Source organism: Euleptes europaea, chromosome 9 (assembly GCF_029931775.1).
Source record: "Euleptes europaea isolate rEulEur1 chromosome 9, rEulEur1.hap1, whole genome shotgun sequence".
Classification (NCBI taxonomy): domain Eukaryota; kingdom Metazoa; phylum Chordata; class Lepidosauria; order Squamata; family Sphaerodactylidae; genus Euleptes; species Euleptes europaea.
Genome location: NC_079320.1, coordinates 78,971,619 through 78,990,045, shown reverse-complemented (window position 1 = coordinate 78,990,045; position 18,427 = coordinate 78,971,619). Strand labels below are relative to the sequence as shown.

General features: G+C 43.7%; 1 protein-coding gene across 1 annotated transcript in view; it reads right to left on the bottom strand.

The window, feature by feature from the left end:
* Positions 1 to 7,563: 7,563 nt before the first annotated feature.
* LGI2 (leucine rich repeat LGI family member 2) overlaps positions 7,564 to 18,427 on the bottom strand; it is a 28,071-nt gene continuing 17,207 nt past the window's right edge. The window contains exons 5-7 of the mRNA XM_056855579.1: positions 18,241 to 18,410; positions 11,914 to 12,078; positions 7,564 to 8,382 (exon numbers count right to left, since the gene is read on the bottom strand). Of these exons, the coding sequence (XP_056711557.1) occupies positions 7,565 to 8,382; positions 11,914 to 12,078; positions 18,241 to 18,410 (1,153 nt within the window). The 3' untranslated portion in view covers position 7,564. The remainder of the gene's footprint in view (positions 8,383 to 11,913; positions 12,079 to 18,240; positions 18,411 to 18,427) is intronic.

Below are 18,427 nucleotides of genomic sequence, written 5' to 3'. Positions count from 1 at the left end.
CTCATTATCCATTCTGTGTTTGGTCTTTCAGATTCAATGCCTATGAACAGATGCTTTGTTTTTATTTTGGGTTTCCTACCTAATTTCAATGCTTTAGGTGAAATAAGTTGGGGTTGTTGTTTTTTACTACTTAAGTTTTAATAGCAGGAGATCTCCAGCTAGTGCCTGGAGGTTGGCAACTCTATGGCCAGCTCCTGGTTGGGAAATACCTGTAGATTTTGGGGGTGGAGCCTGAGGGCAGGGTTTGGGGTGGGGAGGGACTTCAATGGGGTATAATGCCATAGAGTCCACCTTACAAAGCGGCCATTTTCTCCAGATGAACTGATCTCCGACACCTGGAAATCATTTGTTATCCCAGGAGATCTCCAGGCACCACCTGGGGGTTGGCAACCCTAGCTTATGAGTAGGTTTGCTAGTTGGGAACACTCCAGCCTGGTGCTCAGCTTTCACATTTGTTGTAGACCTTCCAAAGCACACAGGCTGAGGTTGTGGGGAGAACTAAAGAGCCAAAATCCCAGAGGGTGTGGGCCATGGGATTGGGCAATCCTATGCATCTCTACTCAGAAGTAAGTCCCACAATGTTCTATACTTTCAGTTTATCATGTATAGGATTACACCCTAAGTGTACTTAACTTTAGTTGGATCTTACCCCATATTTATTGGAACTAAGTCCCATTTTTAAAAATAGTCTCTGCTTCTGAGTAAGCATGCCTATGATTGACGTCTCACAGTCCAGTCTTTTGCAGAGGTAAGCAGCACTTGATGGAAACATGCTGTTAATATCCCTTGATAATAATTTGATCTCCAGATTCCAAAACACTCATGAACACATGAAGCTGCATTATACTAAATCAGACACTCGGTCAATCAAATTCAATATTGTCTACTCAGACTGGCAGTGGCTCTCCAGGGTCTCAAGGCAGAGGTCTTTCACATCACCTATGACCTGATCCTTAACTAGAGATTGAGCCTAGGAGCTTCTACATGCCAAGCAGATGGCCTACCAATGAGCTACAAAAACACTACAAATTACATTAATTTCTAAAAAAATAGATTTTGGATCCTTCCTCATGCTTAACAATAACCCATGTTTTAAATGTGGTTGTCCTTGCAGAATCTTTGGGTACAAGTATTCCCATTAAAAGCTGTTACTGTTATCTAAAGGAAGTTGTAGATGCCATGTTCTTTATTTCAACAGGACTTAAAGACATCAAATTTCCCCTGGATTTTGCACAGAATCCTGTCTTGTTGAAGAAGGAAGGAGGATAGTTTCATTTCATTTTATTTTCACATGAGTGTTATGCTCTTTGCTGCATCATATTTTTGGTCTCATGATCTGCATTTCAACCACATTTTAATTTTATAGTTATCTCTTATGGCTCTCCCCAAGTGACTGGTAGCTTTGAGCAATAAAGCCATTTGAGTGATATCGTAAAACTTAATCTAACATTGATGAAACAGATGTAAATGTGTTTTTGAAGGGGTATCCCCAGTGGGCAGAACAGAATTGGAATTAAATTCTATTGAAATCAAAGAGGTTTAAATTAGGCCTGGTCTAAACAATACAGCTTAAAACATTCCTGACTGGTGATGTGATATCTGATGTGAGTACTTGCCGCGAGTATGAATTATTGCAAATGAAAATTTTTAAAATTCTTTACAACACACAATACATAACTTCATTTGCAATAATTAACATTGGTAGCAAGTATTCACATCAGACATGTCCATCGCAATGTGTCCCTACCCCCCACCCACTCCCTCGAGGTCTGGAAGTTCCATATCCCGCGAGTCACTGTTATCTAAAGGAGGTTGTAGATACCATTATTTTGAAGGAGACCATAGACATACGGATGGCCTGACAGTCTCCATTCCTTCAGATGGTTCAGAATCAGAACTCCATGACCATCAAATACTGGCAGCGCAAAACAAACCCTTCTAATTGCCTTGGGCCAAAAAGAGGGCATGAAATCATCATGGAAATCTTGAGGTGGAGTCATGAGGGGGCAAGCTAGCAACTCAACGCAGCAAAGGCACGTGGTGACCTTTCTAAATGAAGAAATAATTCACTGTAAAATAGTCCCTGAGGTGAGTATATTGTATATACTGGGCTCCAGCCACTGCTCGTAAGCCCCATTCCATTATTTCCAAAGGAATGCTTCTGTGGCAAATAATGTTTTCTGGACTGAGTCTGATCGAGCAAATAAAGCAGCCCATTGTGAGTCGATCAAGATGCACATCTGAAAAACTAATAATAAATAAACAGTAGAGTGCAAAGTCTTGCTGTATCTTTCTGTAATTTTTACAACCCCAACAGGCAGGTTAGTATTATTACCCCCATTACAGGTAGAAGGGGGTTAATGCTGAGAGATGGGTTTTCCTGCAACTACCTCAGGAATTCAAAATGTGCCCTGATCCATAAGCTGCACGGCTGCTAAGTTATGTGAGCTGAGCTCCTTATGCACATCCCCACCTAGGGATTTTGGTTGAAATGTGCAGCTGGTTGCCTGTGACTAGAGTATTTTGAATCATAGAGAAGCTTGCCTAGACTGCACATATCATTGCGCGTTCTCTTGAAATCTACAGCGCCTGCCTCCCAGGAAAATGCGATTGGGATTTTGATATCAAACACATTTATGTACGAACAATGTTTAATGAGAATGGTGGGCTTTATAACGTATCTTCGATGTACACCTTTGGGTTTCCAGTCAAGGAACAGATGAAACGGAGCTGTCCATCGGCCATTTCTGTTATAGCTCACCACGTGGGACTCATTAATGTAACCCAATTTTTAAAAACAACCAACTAGGATCTAGCCCATTTTTGTGGAGTGCCCTAGTCGATAAGGTGATCAGGATACACAGACATCTGTGGAAATAAGAAGCATCCAGCTCCTTACTATCTTCAATATGGTCAATTCACACCCTCCCTATTAAATTTCTTCTGAAATAAATTTTGCAAAAGCATGGTGCTTTTAAAGTCTCCTTTATTTCAAAGGGTGTTTAACTTTTGTTGAATCATGCCCTAGATCAGGGGTCCCCATCCTTTCTGAGCCTGTGGGCACGTTTTGGAATTCTGCCACAGCATGGTGGGTGCCGCAACAAAATGGCTGCCATAGAAGGCGGAGCCAGCCACAAAATGGTTGCCACAGCTTAAACTCACTGACACAGTGCAGACCCATGTGCTGTGGTGGTGGCTGCTACCAAAGAAACATTTTTTGAAAATCCGCACAGCCAATCAATAGTCAATCAGAAGCCTTGCTGGGCAAATGCCCTACTTGGCCTCGCCCACTTCCTAAAAACACTTGGCAGGTGCCAGAAAAGGTGTTGACCGGCACCTTGGCACCCACAGGCCCTACGTGAGGGACCCCTGCCCTAGATCATTGTTCTTCTGTGTATTATGAGAGAATTTACGAAAATAAAATGACTCAGGCTGCATTTTGGTTATTTCAAAGGACTCCATTTTTATATCATTACCTAATGCAATCATATCATAGGAATTATTTTCTTCACATATGACATTTAGTAACATAAGTCATCAACAAATCATGCTTATAGCTGGGCATGCTATTCGATTTCCATGATTAGGAAAAATGGGGCTAACCAGTGATGTAATGGAATACTTTTCTCTATTGGGGGTTTCCATGTTACTCTGGAGCGGTGGACTCTGATCTGGAGAACCGGGTTTGATTCCCCACTCCTCCACATGGGCGGTGGGGGCTAACCTGGCGAACTGGATTTGTTTCCCCACTCCTACACATGAAGCCAGCTGGGTGGCCTTGGGCTAGTCACACTCTCTCAGCCCCACCTACCTCACAGGGTGTCTGTAGTGGGGAAGGGAAGGTGATTGTAAGCCGGTTTGATTCTTCCTTAAGTGGTAGAGAAAGTCGGCATATAAAAACACACTTATCTTCTTCTTGTCAGGTGCTACAGAAACTAAAGCTGCCTCGACCCATTAATTTATAATGGAATGACACTAGAGAGGGTGAGGAGAGATTGGGCACAATCCAAAAACCATTATGTAGACGAAAAATCCATTGAAATCTGTAATGAAACACGTTGCTCCTCATTGATTTCAGTGGAATTTAATTTTCCCTGCAGAAATCAGAGACCTGTGGCTCCATGGAAGCTAACGGAAGGCCTCAACTTTCATCGCTGCGTCTAAGTAGACTCTAACCCACAACAGCTCATGCCAAATAAATATGGCAGTCTTTAATGTCTGGGGGGATTCTTTGTTGTTTCTCTGGACTGTGGCCATGATATTCGTTGTATTACACGTTTTTTAAACGCAAACCCTGAGTGTGGTTGCTGGCCTAAAGATATGTGTGTGTGGCCTAAAGATATGTGTGTGTGTGGGGGGGGGATGCGTCAGCTGACAGAAGACTTCTGCAGATAGCTGCTAAGTCCCATGTTACTAAAGCTTTACATTTAGGAGAGTAATTTGATTCTGAAACAGATCCCTGACATATTGTAGTATACAGGGGATGGGGGAGGGAAGGCAGCACGGTATAGCCCGATCTCATAAATTAGGCAGGGTCGGTAGTTGGGAGACCCCCAAGGAAGGCAATGGTAAATCACCTCGGCTTCTCACTTGCCTTGAAAGCCACCAGCCGGGATCGCCATACGTTGGCTGTGGCTTGACGGCACACACACACACACACAGCATACAAGGATGTTCATTAGTGAAGATTTACAGAGATTGAACATTTATGATTAAGAACACATAGTTTGCTTGCTACTGCTCTGCCACACCACCTCCTGGTCCTTTGTGGGTCCGAACTCCCATCCTACTCTCCCACTTGCTGCGTTATAACATTAATGGCCTGCTTACTTCAGTAGATGGGAGCAGGGATGGGGAAAGGATTTACACCCTCTCCTGCAGTATATGCATCGGGAAAGGGAAGCCCAACAAAGCTAAAGTTGGGGGGTTTTGATTTTGGAAAATGAGCAAGGCTGCACTGTAAACTCAACCAAAATGAACTCTGCACAAAGTCAAGGCTTCTCACTCAAGACCTTCAAGAGAAAAAATAAGTGTTGTGGAAACTGAGCTTTTGGTCTGAATTTTGAAGATGTTGAGGAGCAAAAATGGTCTAAAAACTGGAGAAGTACAAAAGGCATTTATATGTTATCAAGAGGCAAGATGTTTATTTTGGTAATGGAAAAGGAATCTATCCTATTTGTAAGTCTGGGGGGGGGGGGAGCTTTATTGTTTGTAAGCATGGCTTTTTCTTGAGAGGAGGAACAAAATTACATATTTAAAAAATGGTAGTCTTCCAACCATGATGGGCCAATACAGCTGGCCATCTTTGCATTTCACTGCACTGAGTCCCCTGCATTAAAACCAACAAGGCCTTTTTTTTTTTTTTGCAATTAATACAAGATTTCTAATCACGAACTCATTGCGTACAGTGACCTTTATCACTGTTGCAGATTGCAACGGCCCAAAACTGAATGAGAAACATGCGGTGGTCTTATGAGGATGTTGTGAACAATACAAACACGTTGAAACATGTTGTGAACAATAACGATGAACATAGCTGTAGACAAAAAATGGATTAATTCAATGAAAAGGCCTGAAACAGGAGTTCTAAAGGACAGATATTGGAATGCAATGTCAAAATTAATCGGGAAGATGGAAGAAACATGGCAAAATTAACAGGGCATCAGTCAGTCAAGTTATACACCATCCAGTCCTGCTTAATTCAGTGGGAGAATTAAGGATATGTATGATTCAATGGGAGAGCCAGCGTGGTGTAGTGGTTAAGAGCGGTGGACTCTTCTGGAGAACCGGGTTCGATTCCCCACTCCCCCACATGAAGCCTGGTGGGTGACCTTGGGCCAGTCACCGTTCTCTCAGAACACTCTCAGCCCATGCAGAGGCAGGCAATGGCAAACCACCTCCGGATGTCTCTTGCCTTGAAAACCCTACGGGGTCACCTTAAATCGGCTGTGACCTGAGGGCAGTTTCCACCACCACCAAAATTCAAAGGTACTTTGAAGACCTTTGACCTGCTTAACTGGTGGGATCCTGGGTTGGCTGGGGGGCAAGGGATGAATTGCTCAGGATCATGTTCAGATCACATTACACCTTTTTACTAGGTGTGATCAGAAAGATACATGGTGGAGCCCTGGATTAGAGGTAGCTGTACATCCCGGTATTATCACCACAGTTCAGAGCCAAGAGGACTGATGAATGCAGGGATGCTGTTAAGTCAGCCTTCAGGGGAAGATGTTTAGGGAACGGATTGCATGTAAGTTGCTTCCCTAAAACAGACTGAGCATTCCAGAAGAAACCTGTCTAATCTGCTGAGCTGGATTTGTTTCCCCACTCCTACACATGAAGCTAGGGTTGCCAGCTCCGGGTTGGGAAATACCTGCCCTGAAAAATCTCTGGGTATTAGAAGGGGGGGGAATACCCAGAGATTTTTAGGACGGAGCCTGAGGAGAATGGGGTTTTGGGGAGGGGAACTTCAATGCCATAGAATCCAATTGCCAAAGCGGCCATTTTTTCCAGGTAAACAGATCTCTTTTGACTGAAAATCAGTTGTAATAGCAGGAGATCTCCAGCTAGTACCTGGAGGTTGGCAACCCTACATGAAACATGCTGGGTGAGCTTGGGCTAGTCGCAGTTCTCTCCAAACTCTTTCAGCTCCACCTACCTCACAAATAGGGTTGCCAATTGCCCGGTGGTGGCGGGTAAACTACCGCCCATCCACCGGGCTACCCGCCGGCCAGGGTTAAACCGGAAGTGACGTGGGCACATCGCGTGCTAACGCCACGAGCTGCAAAGCTCCCGCCGGTGGAGCTGCGGGGCCTGGCAAGCCTACTCACAAGGTGTCTGTTGTGGGGAAGGGAAAGGAAGGCGATTGTATGCCGCTTTGAGATCCCTTACAAGGTAGAGAAAAGTGTGGTATAAAAACCAACTCTTCTTTTCGAAATCATGACTTAGCAGTGCCCCCTAGAAGCTCAGCCTGTCCTTGCTACTCCAAAGGGCCAATAAGCAGCTGTTTCCTCTTACTATTGTATTCCAAGGGGCAACTTAAGCCACTCTTCATCAGCAAAATACACAGATGATAGAACAACCCCCCTCCCCCCGGGTCTCAGTGTAACTTTAACAAAATCCCAGGCAAATATGTGGAATTGCTCTTTAAATACCATTGCTGAAAAGGCCGGCTAAAAGGAAAGCCGCCACAGGGGCGTTTCCCCCTCTTCTTTTGTTCCAGCGTGGTGCCCGTCCTTCCTCTTCTCGTTTCCCCACCTCCTTCGGTTCTTGCACTGATGTTTTAGATGTGTTAGAATTAATTCTAAAGCGTCGCCCGCTTTCTGAGTAATTATAGGCTGTAAAATGGGCACGGCATGCAGTTAACCAAGTTAATGCAATCCCTGATTAAATACATAAACGTCTAAAAAGTTCAGAAAACTCCTGACTAATGCCGCGAGGCACATCCTACCTTCTGGATGTGAGTAATCTGTCCTTTCTGTGTCTGGGTTTTTAGGTGAAAACATCATTGTACGTGAGTTACCCCGCCCACTCACCCACCCCTTTCCCTCCCACATAAACTCCTTCATAAACTCAAGTCAACTATTATGTGTTCAAATATTTGTGTGTGGCCTTTAAAACTGGAAGCAAAGAAAAAATCTCTTCTGTCTGTGGACACAGCTGTGAATGAGCGAGGGGCCTGCACGTAGATTTCCTTAAATATTTTAAAGAGCTTGTTTTCGTTATCCCACTGGAATATTTGGGAGAAGGTGTAGTCGCTGCCCAAGGCCAGGTAGTGATTATTCTTAAAGGAGAAGGGCTGGAGGGTCATGGCACCCCGAGAAGGAAGTGCCTGGATCTCTACAAACTGCTTGCCGTTCCACTTCATGACTCGTGAATCACCTATAAACCTCGTGAGCGAAAGGTAGAGGTTGTCTTGTATTCGAAAGCTTTTCACGGACAGCACGTCCTCCATGTTAGGGATCTCGCTGTGCGGGAGGAACTTTTTGGAATTTTTGTTCCACTGCAGGATGATGGGGATCTGCGAGCGGCTCGACAGAATCAGGTGAGATTTTCCGTCGATATCAACAAACTCAGCGTCTGTGTCCCGGAACCATTCGTGCAGGGACTGGTAAGAGTAGAACCCCTTGTTATTCCACTTATAAATGGTGGTCAAACCGGCTTTTGAGCTGTCGGCAATGACAAAGAACGTTTCACTCTCGATCTGAAAGAGTTCGATATCGTTTGGCTTTGAAATGCGGGATACCTCGATGTCTTGGAATTTGACAAACTTGGTCCAGCTGTCATCATACTTATATATATGTGAGCCGCCAAAAAGTTGAGCCACCACCACGAAGACCTGATCGTCAATCAAGATTGCTTTGCATCCCACTATGGATTGACCTGTTGGTTCAAACAAAGCAGCAGGGTTAGAAGCAGACAATTTAGCCTTTAAAATATGGAGGACGTTATCAGTTTCTCATTGTCCTGAATGTCTTGGCCTTATCCCCATGGAGCAGTCGAAGTAGAGAAAGAAGGCAATGTTTTCATTGAGAATACCATACAGGTACAACTTTGGGAATGTTCCAACAGTTGTTACTGATGATCTGAACTACTATAATTGCTGAGAACTGCATGGATATGCTGTTGTTAGAACTGCCCTTGAACCTGTAAGAGTACATGGGACGCTTCCAGCATGTGATAGTTCCCCATATTCCATGGCAAAACCCAATTTTGTCATAAAGGAACAGACTTTCCTATTCTGAGTCTAGATTGACTTCTTCAGGTTTGTTCCCTTGGGTATGGGGAATTGACGCTGAAATTGAAGAGATTCGAGAATGCAAAAGATTCTGTGTATCACAACTGAGACCTAATGCAGCAAAATGGGCATCATGTTTTTAATAATTAGCTACCAACTAGTAACATGAAAGCTGGCACGTGTAAAGAAAAGAATGGGAGGAAAAGGAGAGGTAGCAAAATTCGAAGAAAATTACACAGTCATGACTTGGGAAGAGGAGACTGTCTAAAATTTTGGGCTGACTGTTTTGAAACCTTTCTCCCAAATATTGCTTGCCTGATCAAGAAAATATTATGATGAGAAAAATAAATAAATAAATGGATTATGTTGTTGTTGTTTTTGCCCTCAAGACACAGCTGACATATGGCTCCTCTGTGGGGTTTTCAAGGCAAGAGTTGTTTGGAGATGGTTTGACATTGTCACGACCCTGGCATTCCTTGGAGGTCTCCCATCCAAATACAACTGGCCCAGGGTCACCCAGCAAGCTTTCATGGCGCAAGTGGGTATTTGAGCCTGGGTTTCCCAGGTCCTAATCCGACTCCTTAGCCACTGTACTATGCTGGCTCTCACATGTTCTAATACAAAGGATTATTTTTCCTTCCTGCTGATGCAATTATTTGACAGACTCATAGACTGAAATGCTAACTCCTGAGTTCCATCTCTTTGTCATGTTCTAGTGTGGCCAAGAAATGGAATGGAGGGCAGAAATACAATTAGGACTGGGCTTGATTTCAGAGGCTCCCATTAAGCAAACAGACCTCAGCTGGTAATACTGTTCGGTCATTATATACCCTTATTCCCCAAGAAGCTAGGGAAATAGAGGAGGGGGCAGATTTAGCCTACATGCCAAATACACACAGACACATACACATGAAGTTGTCATATACTTAATCAGACCACTGGTCCATCAACGTCAGCATGGCCTACTCAGACTGGCAGCAGCTCTCCAAGTTCTCAGGTAGAGGTCTTTCACATCACCTATCACCTGATACCCTAACTGGTGATGCTGGGGGTTGAACCCAGGATCTTCTGCGTACCGAGCAGATGCTCTACCACTGAGCCATGGCCCCTCCTCCACTCCTGTGGGGGAAAAGTAGAGTGCTGCATCCCTGACACAGGGAAGAAGAAGAGTCGGTTTTTACACCCCACTTTTCGCTACCTTTAAGGAGTCTCAAAGTGGCTTACCATCACCTTCCCTTCCTCACAACAGACACCTTGTGAGGTAGGTGGGGCTGAGAGAGTTCAGAGAGAACTGTGACTAGCCCAAGCTCCCCCAGCAGGCTTCAGGTGGAGGAGTGGGGAAACCAACCCAGTTCACCAGATTAGAATCCGCTGCTTTTAACCACTACACCACACTGGCTCACCATGGGTCATTGCCATGCATCTTAATCAGCACATGGCACATAAGTACATTGTGGCCTCAGGGCCCCCCTGCAAATTATAGCCTCCTCTTTGTTTGTTCATCCTAATGAGAAATCCCCCAAAGATGTGATTTAGAAATATAATATGTAGGTTCCTTTTTTCAATCAGAAGTACATTGAAAATATCCACGATGTGTTTCAAAAATCCTTTTTGGAGGGATTTACAAAAATACGTCATGTCAGATAAAGCTGCATTTAGGAGACCCATAAAACAGTATTACTTAAGAATAAATGATATAGTCCTAAACGTTTAAAGGGGCAAAAAAATTATTCCCCCCAAAAATAAAAATTTCATATACCATGTAAAATGGATGTACCTTTAAGAATTAATAGCTACCCAAAAAATGTGTCATTAAAATGCATTGGCTTGAATTCTATGACTCTCTTCCACTTTCCCAGTACTGCAGTGGATGGCACGGGCCGTCTTCCAGCACGATTCATTCTCTGTTCACACCAGATGAGCATCTCACAACGAACAGAAAGTGAGAAACACAGAAGGAATCTGCTCTACAATGCAGGACTGCATGTGCAGCCCGGTGCAAACAGAAGAAAGGTACAGGATCCAAGCATTGGACGTGAAAATAGCAATTCCACACAACCTACATATGGCAAACTGCTGTAAAAGACATGTGGAATTGGCAATAGACTTGTGCATAGTAAGAGCTTCTCTTTCTAAAGAGTAGAAACAAGGTTTTAAAGAAAACAAGAAACACCTTTTTAGTATATCCACATTAATGCACATTAATGTTTCTGTAGCTATAGTTTGTTGTTTGGAGACAAACAACCCATTTCTGAGCCTAGCGGCGCACAGGCACAAATCCTCCAAAGAGGATTGGAGGCTGCCACGAGCAGGAGAAAGGGCTTTTAAACTGTAAAAATAAATAATGGGGGTGGGGGGAAGCCCCATAGAGAAATGTCCTGGCGCAGCACTGCTGAGGCATAGGGGAGTGTTCCCAGGCTGGAAGGGGTTAAGAAGCTACGTACTGGCAGCTCCACCCCCGGAACGCCCCCCAGGATGATGGCGTGAGCACTTGCACTGGCAGGACGCCAGCGGGAGGCCAAGCTGGTGTCCCAGGGCCATGCTGCTGCTGCAGTCCAGGGAGGCCAGTGTGAGCGCCCCAACGCCAGCGTCCATGCCATCATTGGCGGTACACTTGTGCACCTCCTGACCTCTTTCAGCCTCAGAGCTCAGGAAGGGGCTGTTTGATGTATTTTAAATAGTTTTTTACTTTGTGCTCAATTTTAACCTGATGAGGTTTTGTGCCCTTTTAAGGTTTCAGGAGAACATTGTTTATTCTTAGGCAATACTATTTTAATGTGCTCTTAAATGTAACGTTATCTGATTTATACATTTTAATAGATTTCTCTGTGCAACATGTGGAGGATTCTCTTTGAAACGTATGGAGGATTTTTACAAAAAATGGGGATGATTTCATATTAGGTTTTCAAATTTACTTTTTTGTCATGGCCCCTCTCTTCTCCAGTGTCTGGGGCAGCCCCCTGTTCTTTTAAGATTTATCATAATGATAACCTTTTGCTAGAGATTTGAAATACGCTAGTTTTTATTGAGCCAATGACTCCAACTAAATTTTTTGCAGAGATCGTTAGGGGCCATCATTTCAAGGTGAAGCGATTTTTCTGGCATGTGCATTCAAATATGCCAAAATGAAGTAGTAAGCACTGAAAACAAATGAGATATATACATTCGTTTTTTACCAGTAATATTATCGTAGCTCCTGAAGTTCTTCTCAATGTGATCCCATTCTAGCACCATGCAATTTTCCATGCTGGGCTGTGCAATGGCTACGTACACATCGTTCTTTGAATGGAAGCTGTCCACAGAAACTGACTGGTAGGGTAAAATCTGATGAACTACAAAATCTGAAAACACACATTAATTATTATTTTTTTACAAATGATTCTGTGTTGAAAACATGAAGAAATTGAGAGGGGATATTGATATTACAGAGAAACCTGTTAATATTTCTGAAAAGTATTTTTCACGCTAAGGCTGTATTTGGTCATCCTGCTAAGCCATGATTTGCTGCGATGGGTCAGAACACAGGAGAGTTGCTGGGTCCTCCCTTCTGGTATCCTTCTGGACTGCTATACCTGGGCTGGGGTTGGGAGACACCGTTCTGTGATGGTTCTGGTACTACTTGGAAGGGTAGGTTTCAGAAGGTGGTGCTGGGAAACTGCAGCTCAGCCACTTGGCCCGTAGGGTCCCGCAAGGTTCCCTCTTGTCCCCTATGCTCTTTAACATCTACATGAAACAGCTGGGTGAGGTCATCTGGAGATTTGGGCTAGGTTGTCCCCAATATGTGGATAACGCTTACTGATTCATCTGTTTCCACCAGGGAGGCAGTAGAAACCCTGAACTTATCCCTGGGGTCAGTTTTGGAGTGGATGCGGGCTAGCTGAAGCTTCATCTCGACAAGATGGAAGTGCTACTGGTGAGTGGAAGTTCTGACCCAAGTTCCCTTCAGTAATTCCTGACTAAGAAATTCCTTTCCCAAAGGTAAAAACTGTATTACTTTGAAACATGTCAAGTAAATTCTGAGTTATGGGGTAAATATTTTAACATTTATGAAAACAATTGTGCAAGATGGGTTTATAACCCTGTATTTGGTTAAAAAAACACACCAGCGAGCTCTAAAGTAGGATATAAGCGGTGGGCTTCAGGAAGGGAAAGGATTCATGTTAAGTTTAAAGGAGAGCACTTTGCAGCCAGTTAATGATTTTGAAATGCATTTTTCCAACGGTTAATAATAATTTATTATGCAGTGGCTGACACAAATCAGGAAAAGTATGAAAATACTAAAAATAACAAATAAAAATAACAGAACAATACAACAGTCAACTAAATGTGATGGGAAAGGAATTTAAGAAATGGATGCTCAGATGGAAGCATGATATCGGGGGTGGGGGGGGGACACCACTTTCTTATACAGAACCCAGGAACCAAGAATGAAAGATCTCCACTTATAAATGTTGTCATCTTTAGAGCCGGCACTTAACAAGAGTTTAAAAGTTCATTGTGTTGGAAACCTATACAGATACCATTTGACAAGAAATCACAAAGGAACTGCAGAAATTGTCATATAGGACTTTCAAGCCCTATATGGTTTGGGACCAACATACCTGAAGGACTACTCTCTTATGAACCCATCTGACCACTATGGTCCTCTTTGGTGGCCCTGCTTTGGGTTCCCCCACCTTCTGATTAGGCGGGTGGCAACCCAGGAGAGGGCCTTCTCGGTCATGGCACCAAACCCCTAGAATTCTCTGCCCTGGGAGATTTGTCTGTCTCCTTCTGTTGCCATCTTCCCTCAGCTGATGAAGACTTCTTGGTTTCATCTGGAGATACCTTAGAGATATGTCCTTCCTGAACAATATTTTAATTGCTGTTTCTATGTCTCTGTATGCATTTTAACTCTGTTTTTAATTTGTTTTAATTATGTATGTGTGGGGTTGATTTTAATGGTTTTAAAAGTGGGATTTTATCATGTATGTTTAAATTGTTAGCTGCTTTGGTGGCCCTTCTGAGGGCAGAGAGGAGGGATATAAATTTTGTAAATAAATAAATATACTTTGGTTCATTTGTTCATGAAGCCTGAATACAGGCCTAAGACAGGCAAGAAATAAAAAATTAAGAGTAGGTCCTGTATTGCAAGATGGAGTTTAAAATGGGCCAGAGAGCTGAAAATGCTGATTCTGTTTATCACCCAAGAGCAAAGAAAAATGCCCAGATGAATTTCCCAGTTCTGTGCAAACGCTGAAGGTACAGAAGTCCAGCCCTCCTTTGCGGCTGGTTACCTCAGGAAGAAGTGTACCTTGGGGACTACAGGCAGAAAGTAGCAGGTGAACAGAACATAGTGTCCCCCTTTTCCACTATAAAACACACCCCATCCCAACTGACATAGTTGGGACAGACCTTTTTTTAAAGTTGTGGGTCTTCTTGCCATCGTAGTTCCTTAACTCTCCGGAAGCATGCTAAGTGACAAATTATTCCACTGTTGCACACTGTAATGTTCAAGGATCAGGTGTTCCAGGCCCTCTTTCCCTCTCCTGCCAGCCTTCCTATGGACAATGTGCTTTAGAGCGAGAAATTCTGAACAGAACACTTGTGCAAGAATATATTCTATCCAGTACGTAGTGAAAGCCAAAGGAGAGATTAAATGATACACCCAGCTTGTTCCAAAGTGACAGAAGTCAGGAGAAGGTGAAGGAATCTCAGCAATTCGTTTCACACATGGACTCTCAAGAATTCCAGATCGCACTACTGTAATGCTTTTTGAAGCATTTTATCTCCCTCCTAGAGGATGGCCACAAGATCATCCCTTCGCCAACGGCATTGCTCTTGCTTTCTCAGCATTTTCCTTCTTCTGCTGCTGTTTCGAAAGCTGGAACATATTTTGCTCAATTTATCCATTCTGAATCACCAGCTTTCCTCTTTTTTCCACTTCACTGTTGTTCAGCTCAAGTAGCAAATCGGTTTCCTTCACGTCCCCCTGACTGTATCTTTCTAAAAACCTTTGGTTGCACAGGCTGCCCCTTTGAAACTTCCAATCTACTCTTTACAGGGTAAAGCACCCAAGATAAATGTCAATAATAATATTTCTTTTTTATATATTTAGGGTTAAGCAGAAAGTGCCAAAGCAGGACTACAGCTGAACATCAAGAAGACAAAAATAATCACTATTGGGGAATTACTCAACTTTTAGGTTGACAATGAGGAAACCAAAATCGTTCAAGACTTTCTATTCCTTGGCTCCATCATTAACCAAAAGGGAGACTGCAGCCAAGAAATCAGATGGAGATTGAGACTGGGAAGGGCAGCCATGAAGGAGCTAGAAAAGATTTTTAAGGGTAAGGATGTGTCGCTGGCGACCAATGTCAAGTTAATGCATTTCACAGCATCCCCCATTACTATGTATGGGTGTGAAAGTTGGACAATGAAGAAAGCTGACCGGAAGAAAGTTGGTTCATTTGAAATGTGGTGTTATGGATACCCTGGACCGCCGAAAAGACAAATCAGTGGGTTCTAGAATCAAGCCTAAACTGTCTTTAGAAGCTAAAATGACTGAACTGAGGCTATCATACTTTAGTCACATTATGACAAGACAAGAGTTACTGGAAAAGACAATAATGCTAAGAAAAGTTAAAGGCAGCAGGAAAAGTGAAAAACCCAAGATAAGATGGATGGAATATAAAGGAGGCCACGGCCCTCAGTTTGCAAGAGCTGAGCAAGGCTGTTAATGATAGGGCATTTAGAAGGACATTAATTCATAGGGTCGCCATGAGTTGGAAGCAACTTGACGGCACTTAACACACACAATTCTACATTCTCAGCAAGCATTACAACAACACAGCAATCTTGTCGACAGGCCAGCATTATTAACCCCATACCGGAGATAGGAAGTGGTCTGGCATGCCTAAGGAAACCATCACCACCCAGTATGAGGTGGGGTGAGATCTGAACTGAAGACATTTCAGCTCAGAGTATGCTTTTATCCCCTACACTACATTAACAGTGCAATCCTCAGCAGCATTACACCCTTCCAAGCCCATTTATGATGCAGGGGAACCTCCATGTTTAGAGGCAGTAAAGCCCTCTGGATACCAGTGCTAAGTAGGATTGCCAGCTCCAGGTTGGGAAATGCCTGGAGTTTTTGGGGGCGGAGCCTGAGGAGGGCAGGGTTTGGAGAGGGGGGCTTCAATGCCATAGGGTCCAATTGCCAAAGCAGCCATTTTATCCAGGTGAACTGATCTCTATCAGCTGGAGATCAGTTGTAATAGCAGATCTCCAGCTACCACCTGGAGGTTGGCAACCCTAGTACTAGGAGGGGAAGGCCTCTATGCACTGTTGTTGACCCTCCAAAGGAACTAGTTGGCCACTGTGCGAGACAGGATCCCGGCCCAAAGAGTGTCCGGCTGTCCTAGATCAGGGCCAGGGCTTTCTCGACCCTGGCCCTAGCCTGGTGGAACTCCCTTTCGAATGAGACCAGGGCCCTGCAGGATCTTAAACAATTCCGCAGGGCCTGCAAAACAGAGTTGTTCCACCAGGCCCACAGTTGAGGACAGTTATGGTTTTATATCTGGGCTGGACTCCCCCCACCCCTTTTCTCTACTATAGTCATATTCTTGGTGGAATTGGGGACCCTGGCTGCTTGAGAGCCACAGCGGTTTTAATATATGAGCGCCATTTATTAGTTATTTATTGGCTTTAAAGTTTTTGGATAGTTTCCCGGTTTTATTGAGGGGGATTTTATTGTATTTAACAGAACTTGTATTGTTTATATGTTGTTAGCCGTCCTGAGTGCGGCTTTGGCTGGGGAGTGACGACGGGGTACAAATTTAATAAAATTAAAAAAATAGACAGACCACTCATCTGATTCAGCAGCAGAGGTGTAACAAGGGCAAGGCTTGCCTTGAGCACACAAAGGTCGTTTATGCATGGGTACTTTCACTCACATTTGCCCCCAGTCTGTCTCGGTTGTTCCTTGGAGTTATGCATGAGTTTCCCCTCCATTAGAGATGACCTTGCTGCCAGCCCTCACAAATGCCAGGACTTCCCTTCCTTCTGTTAACCCAATTCTTCCCTCTCCCCTGAGCTCAGCCCGGGTGAAATCCCCATGCATACGGCAAAGCGAGGGACATGCAAACTTGGTTTCTCTCACAGCCAATTACAAAGCAACGGGTAAAGAAGCAGGGATTCAAATGCTTCCTGCTTTCTCGGAGCTCTTTCTGAGCAGAAGAAAGGCTTTTTAAAACTGAGGCTTGGATTTCTCCTCACCCCTCCTTTCAAATTGCTCCGTTTTTTTGTTTTTTGTTCCTAAAATGCTTTTTTATGCGGCAACTGGGTTTTGGGGGGGGGGAGTTTTTTCTCACAGTAAGCTCTACAAAATAAGCCAATTACAAAGCAGCATTTAAAGGGGTGGGGTCTTGATCTGAGCTTGGAGACTGCTGGTGCATAGATTCCCAACAGGAAAGTGTGGGTCCAGAGATCAACGAACCTCAGGTAAAACTCCCATGCATAAACGACCAAAGCTGAGCGGCACAAACTATATCATGACTAAAATACATGTTGTGTTATTATTACCCTTGTTATTTACGTATCTACCTTTTTAGCAAAATAACTACTATGAAAGTATAAGGGGCACAATTGTATCTTCTTGCCTTAAGCTAGTTATGGTTCTGTTCACCAGAATTCATCTTACGTTCTTGAAGCAACCCCTTCGTCTGCCTGCTGTAACACAAGAATAGAGCATGGGGGGGAGACCTAAAAAATGATGACTGGGATCCAAAGAACAGGCATGAGTTGGAGGAAAGAATTGTGCCCAGAGGAAGATCTCCCATTTTTCTGCAGGAGTCTCCGTTGCCAGAGAGAAAAGCCATAGTTCAGTTCTAGATGTGGCTTGCCTCTTCGTCAGCAAAGTTTGGGCTGCCTTTACAGTATGCCTGTGCCTCTTTTCTTGGTATTCCGGCATGTATGTTAAAACAGAAAACATAGGGTAGCACTAAACATTACGGGAAACAACGGCTGACCAAAACAACATCTATCTCGTTCTCCTCTCATCCTCCAAGTGAATCTCACCACGCGACTCGATGTTGTCACACTGTTTCCCCATCTCCTCTCCACACCTTGGCTGCCATCAGCAAAGGGGCAAGACAATACACAATGTGGTAACATAATGATACAGGTACATGCTCATAGAGATATCAGGGAGAATGAAGCATGCTGTCTGTAACTTTTAATTCTGTCCTTCACCTTGACTAGACTTGACTTTGCTTTGTCCACAAGGATCAAGGTGGATTCTTAAAGAAGCCTAAACCACAGAGCAGCTTCAGAAAAAGGAGGCAGCAGGTGGAGATTGATGGGATATTTTATCAGCCTTCTTAATTAAGATATTGCACAATGGCTTCTCAATCAGTGCTCTTGTAAAGAATAATTTAAAAATGAGACATGGTAGCACACCAAAGCCTGGAGAAAAAGGACAGTATTCGATATTCATTGGCAACGAAATACACTTTCCAATTTACCTGTAGTGGTGCATTCGTCATCAAAACTGGAGACATCATTTAACTTCTTGTCCTGAAATTCTGCTGGACCAATACACAGGACATCAGAAACAGTGGAATTTGTCATCTTTAACCATAAAAACAGCCACTTGGCTTTGCAGTCACACTCAAATTTATTTCCCCTTAAATCTCTAAAAAGACACACAAG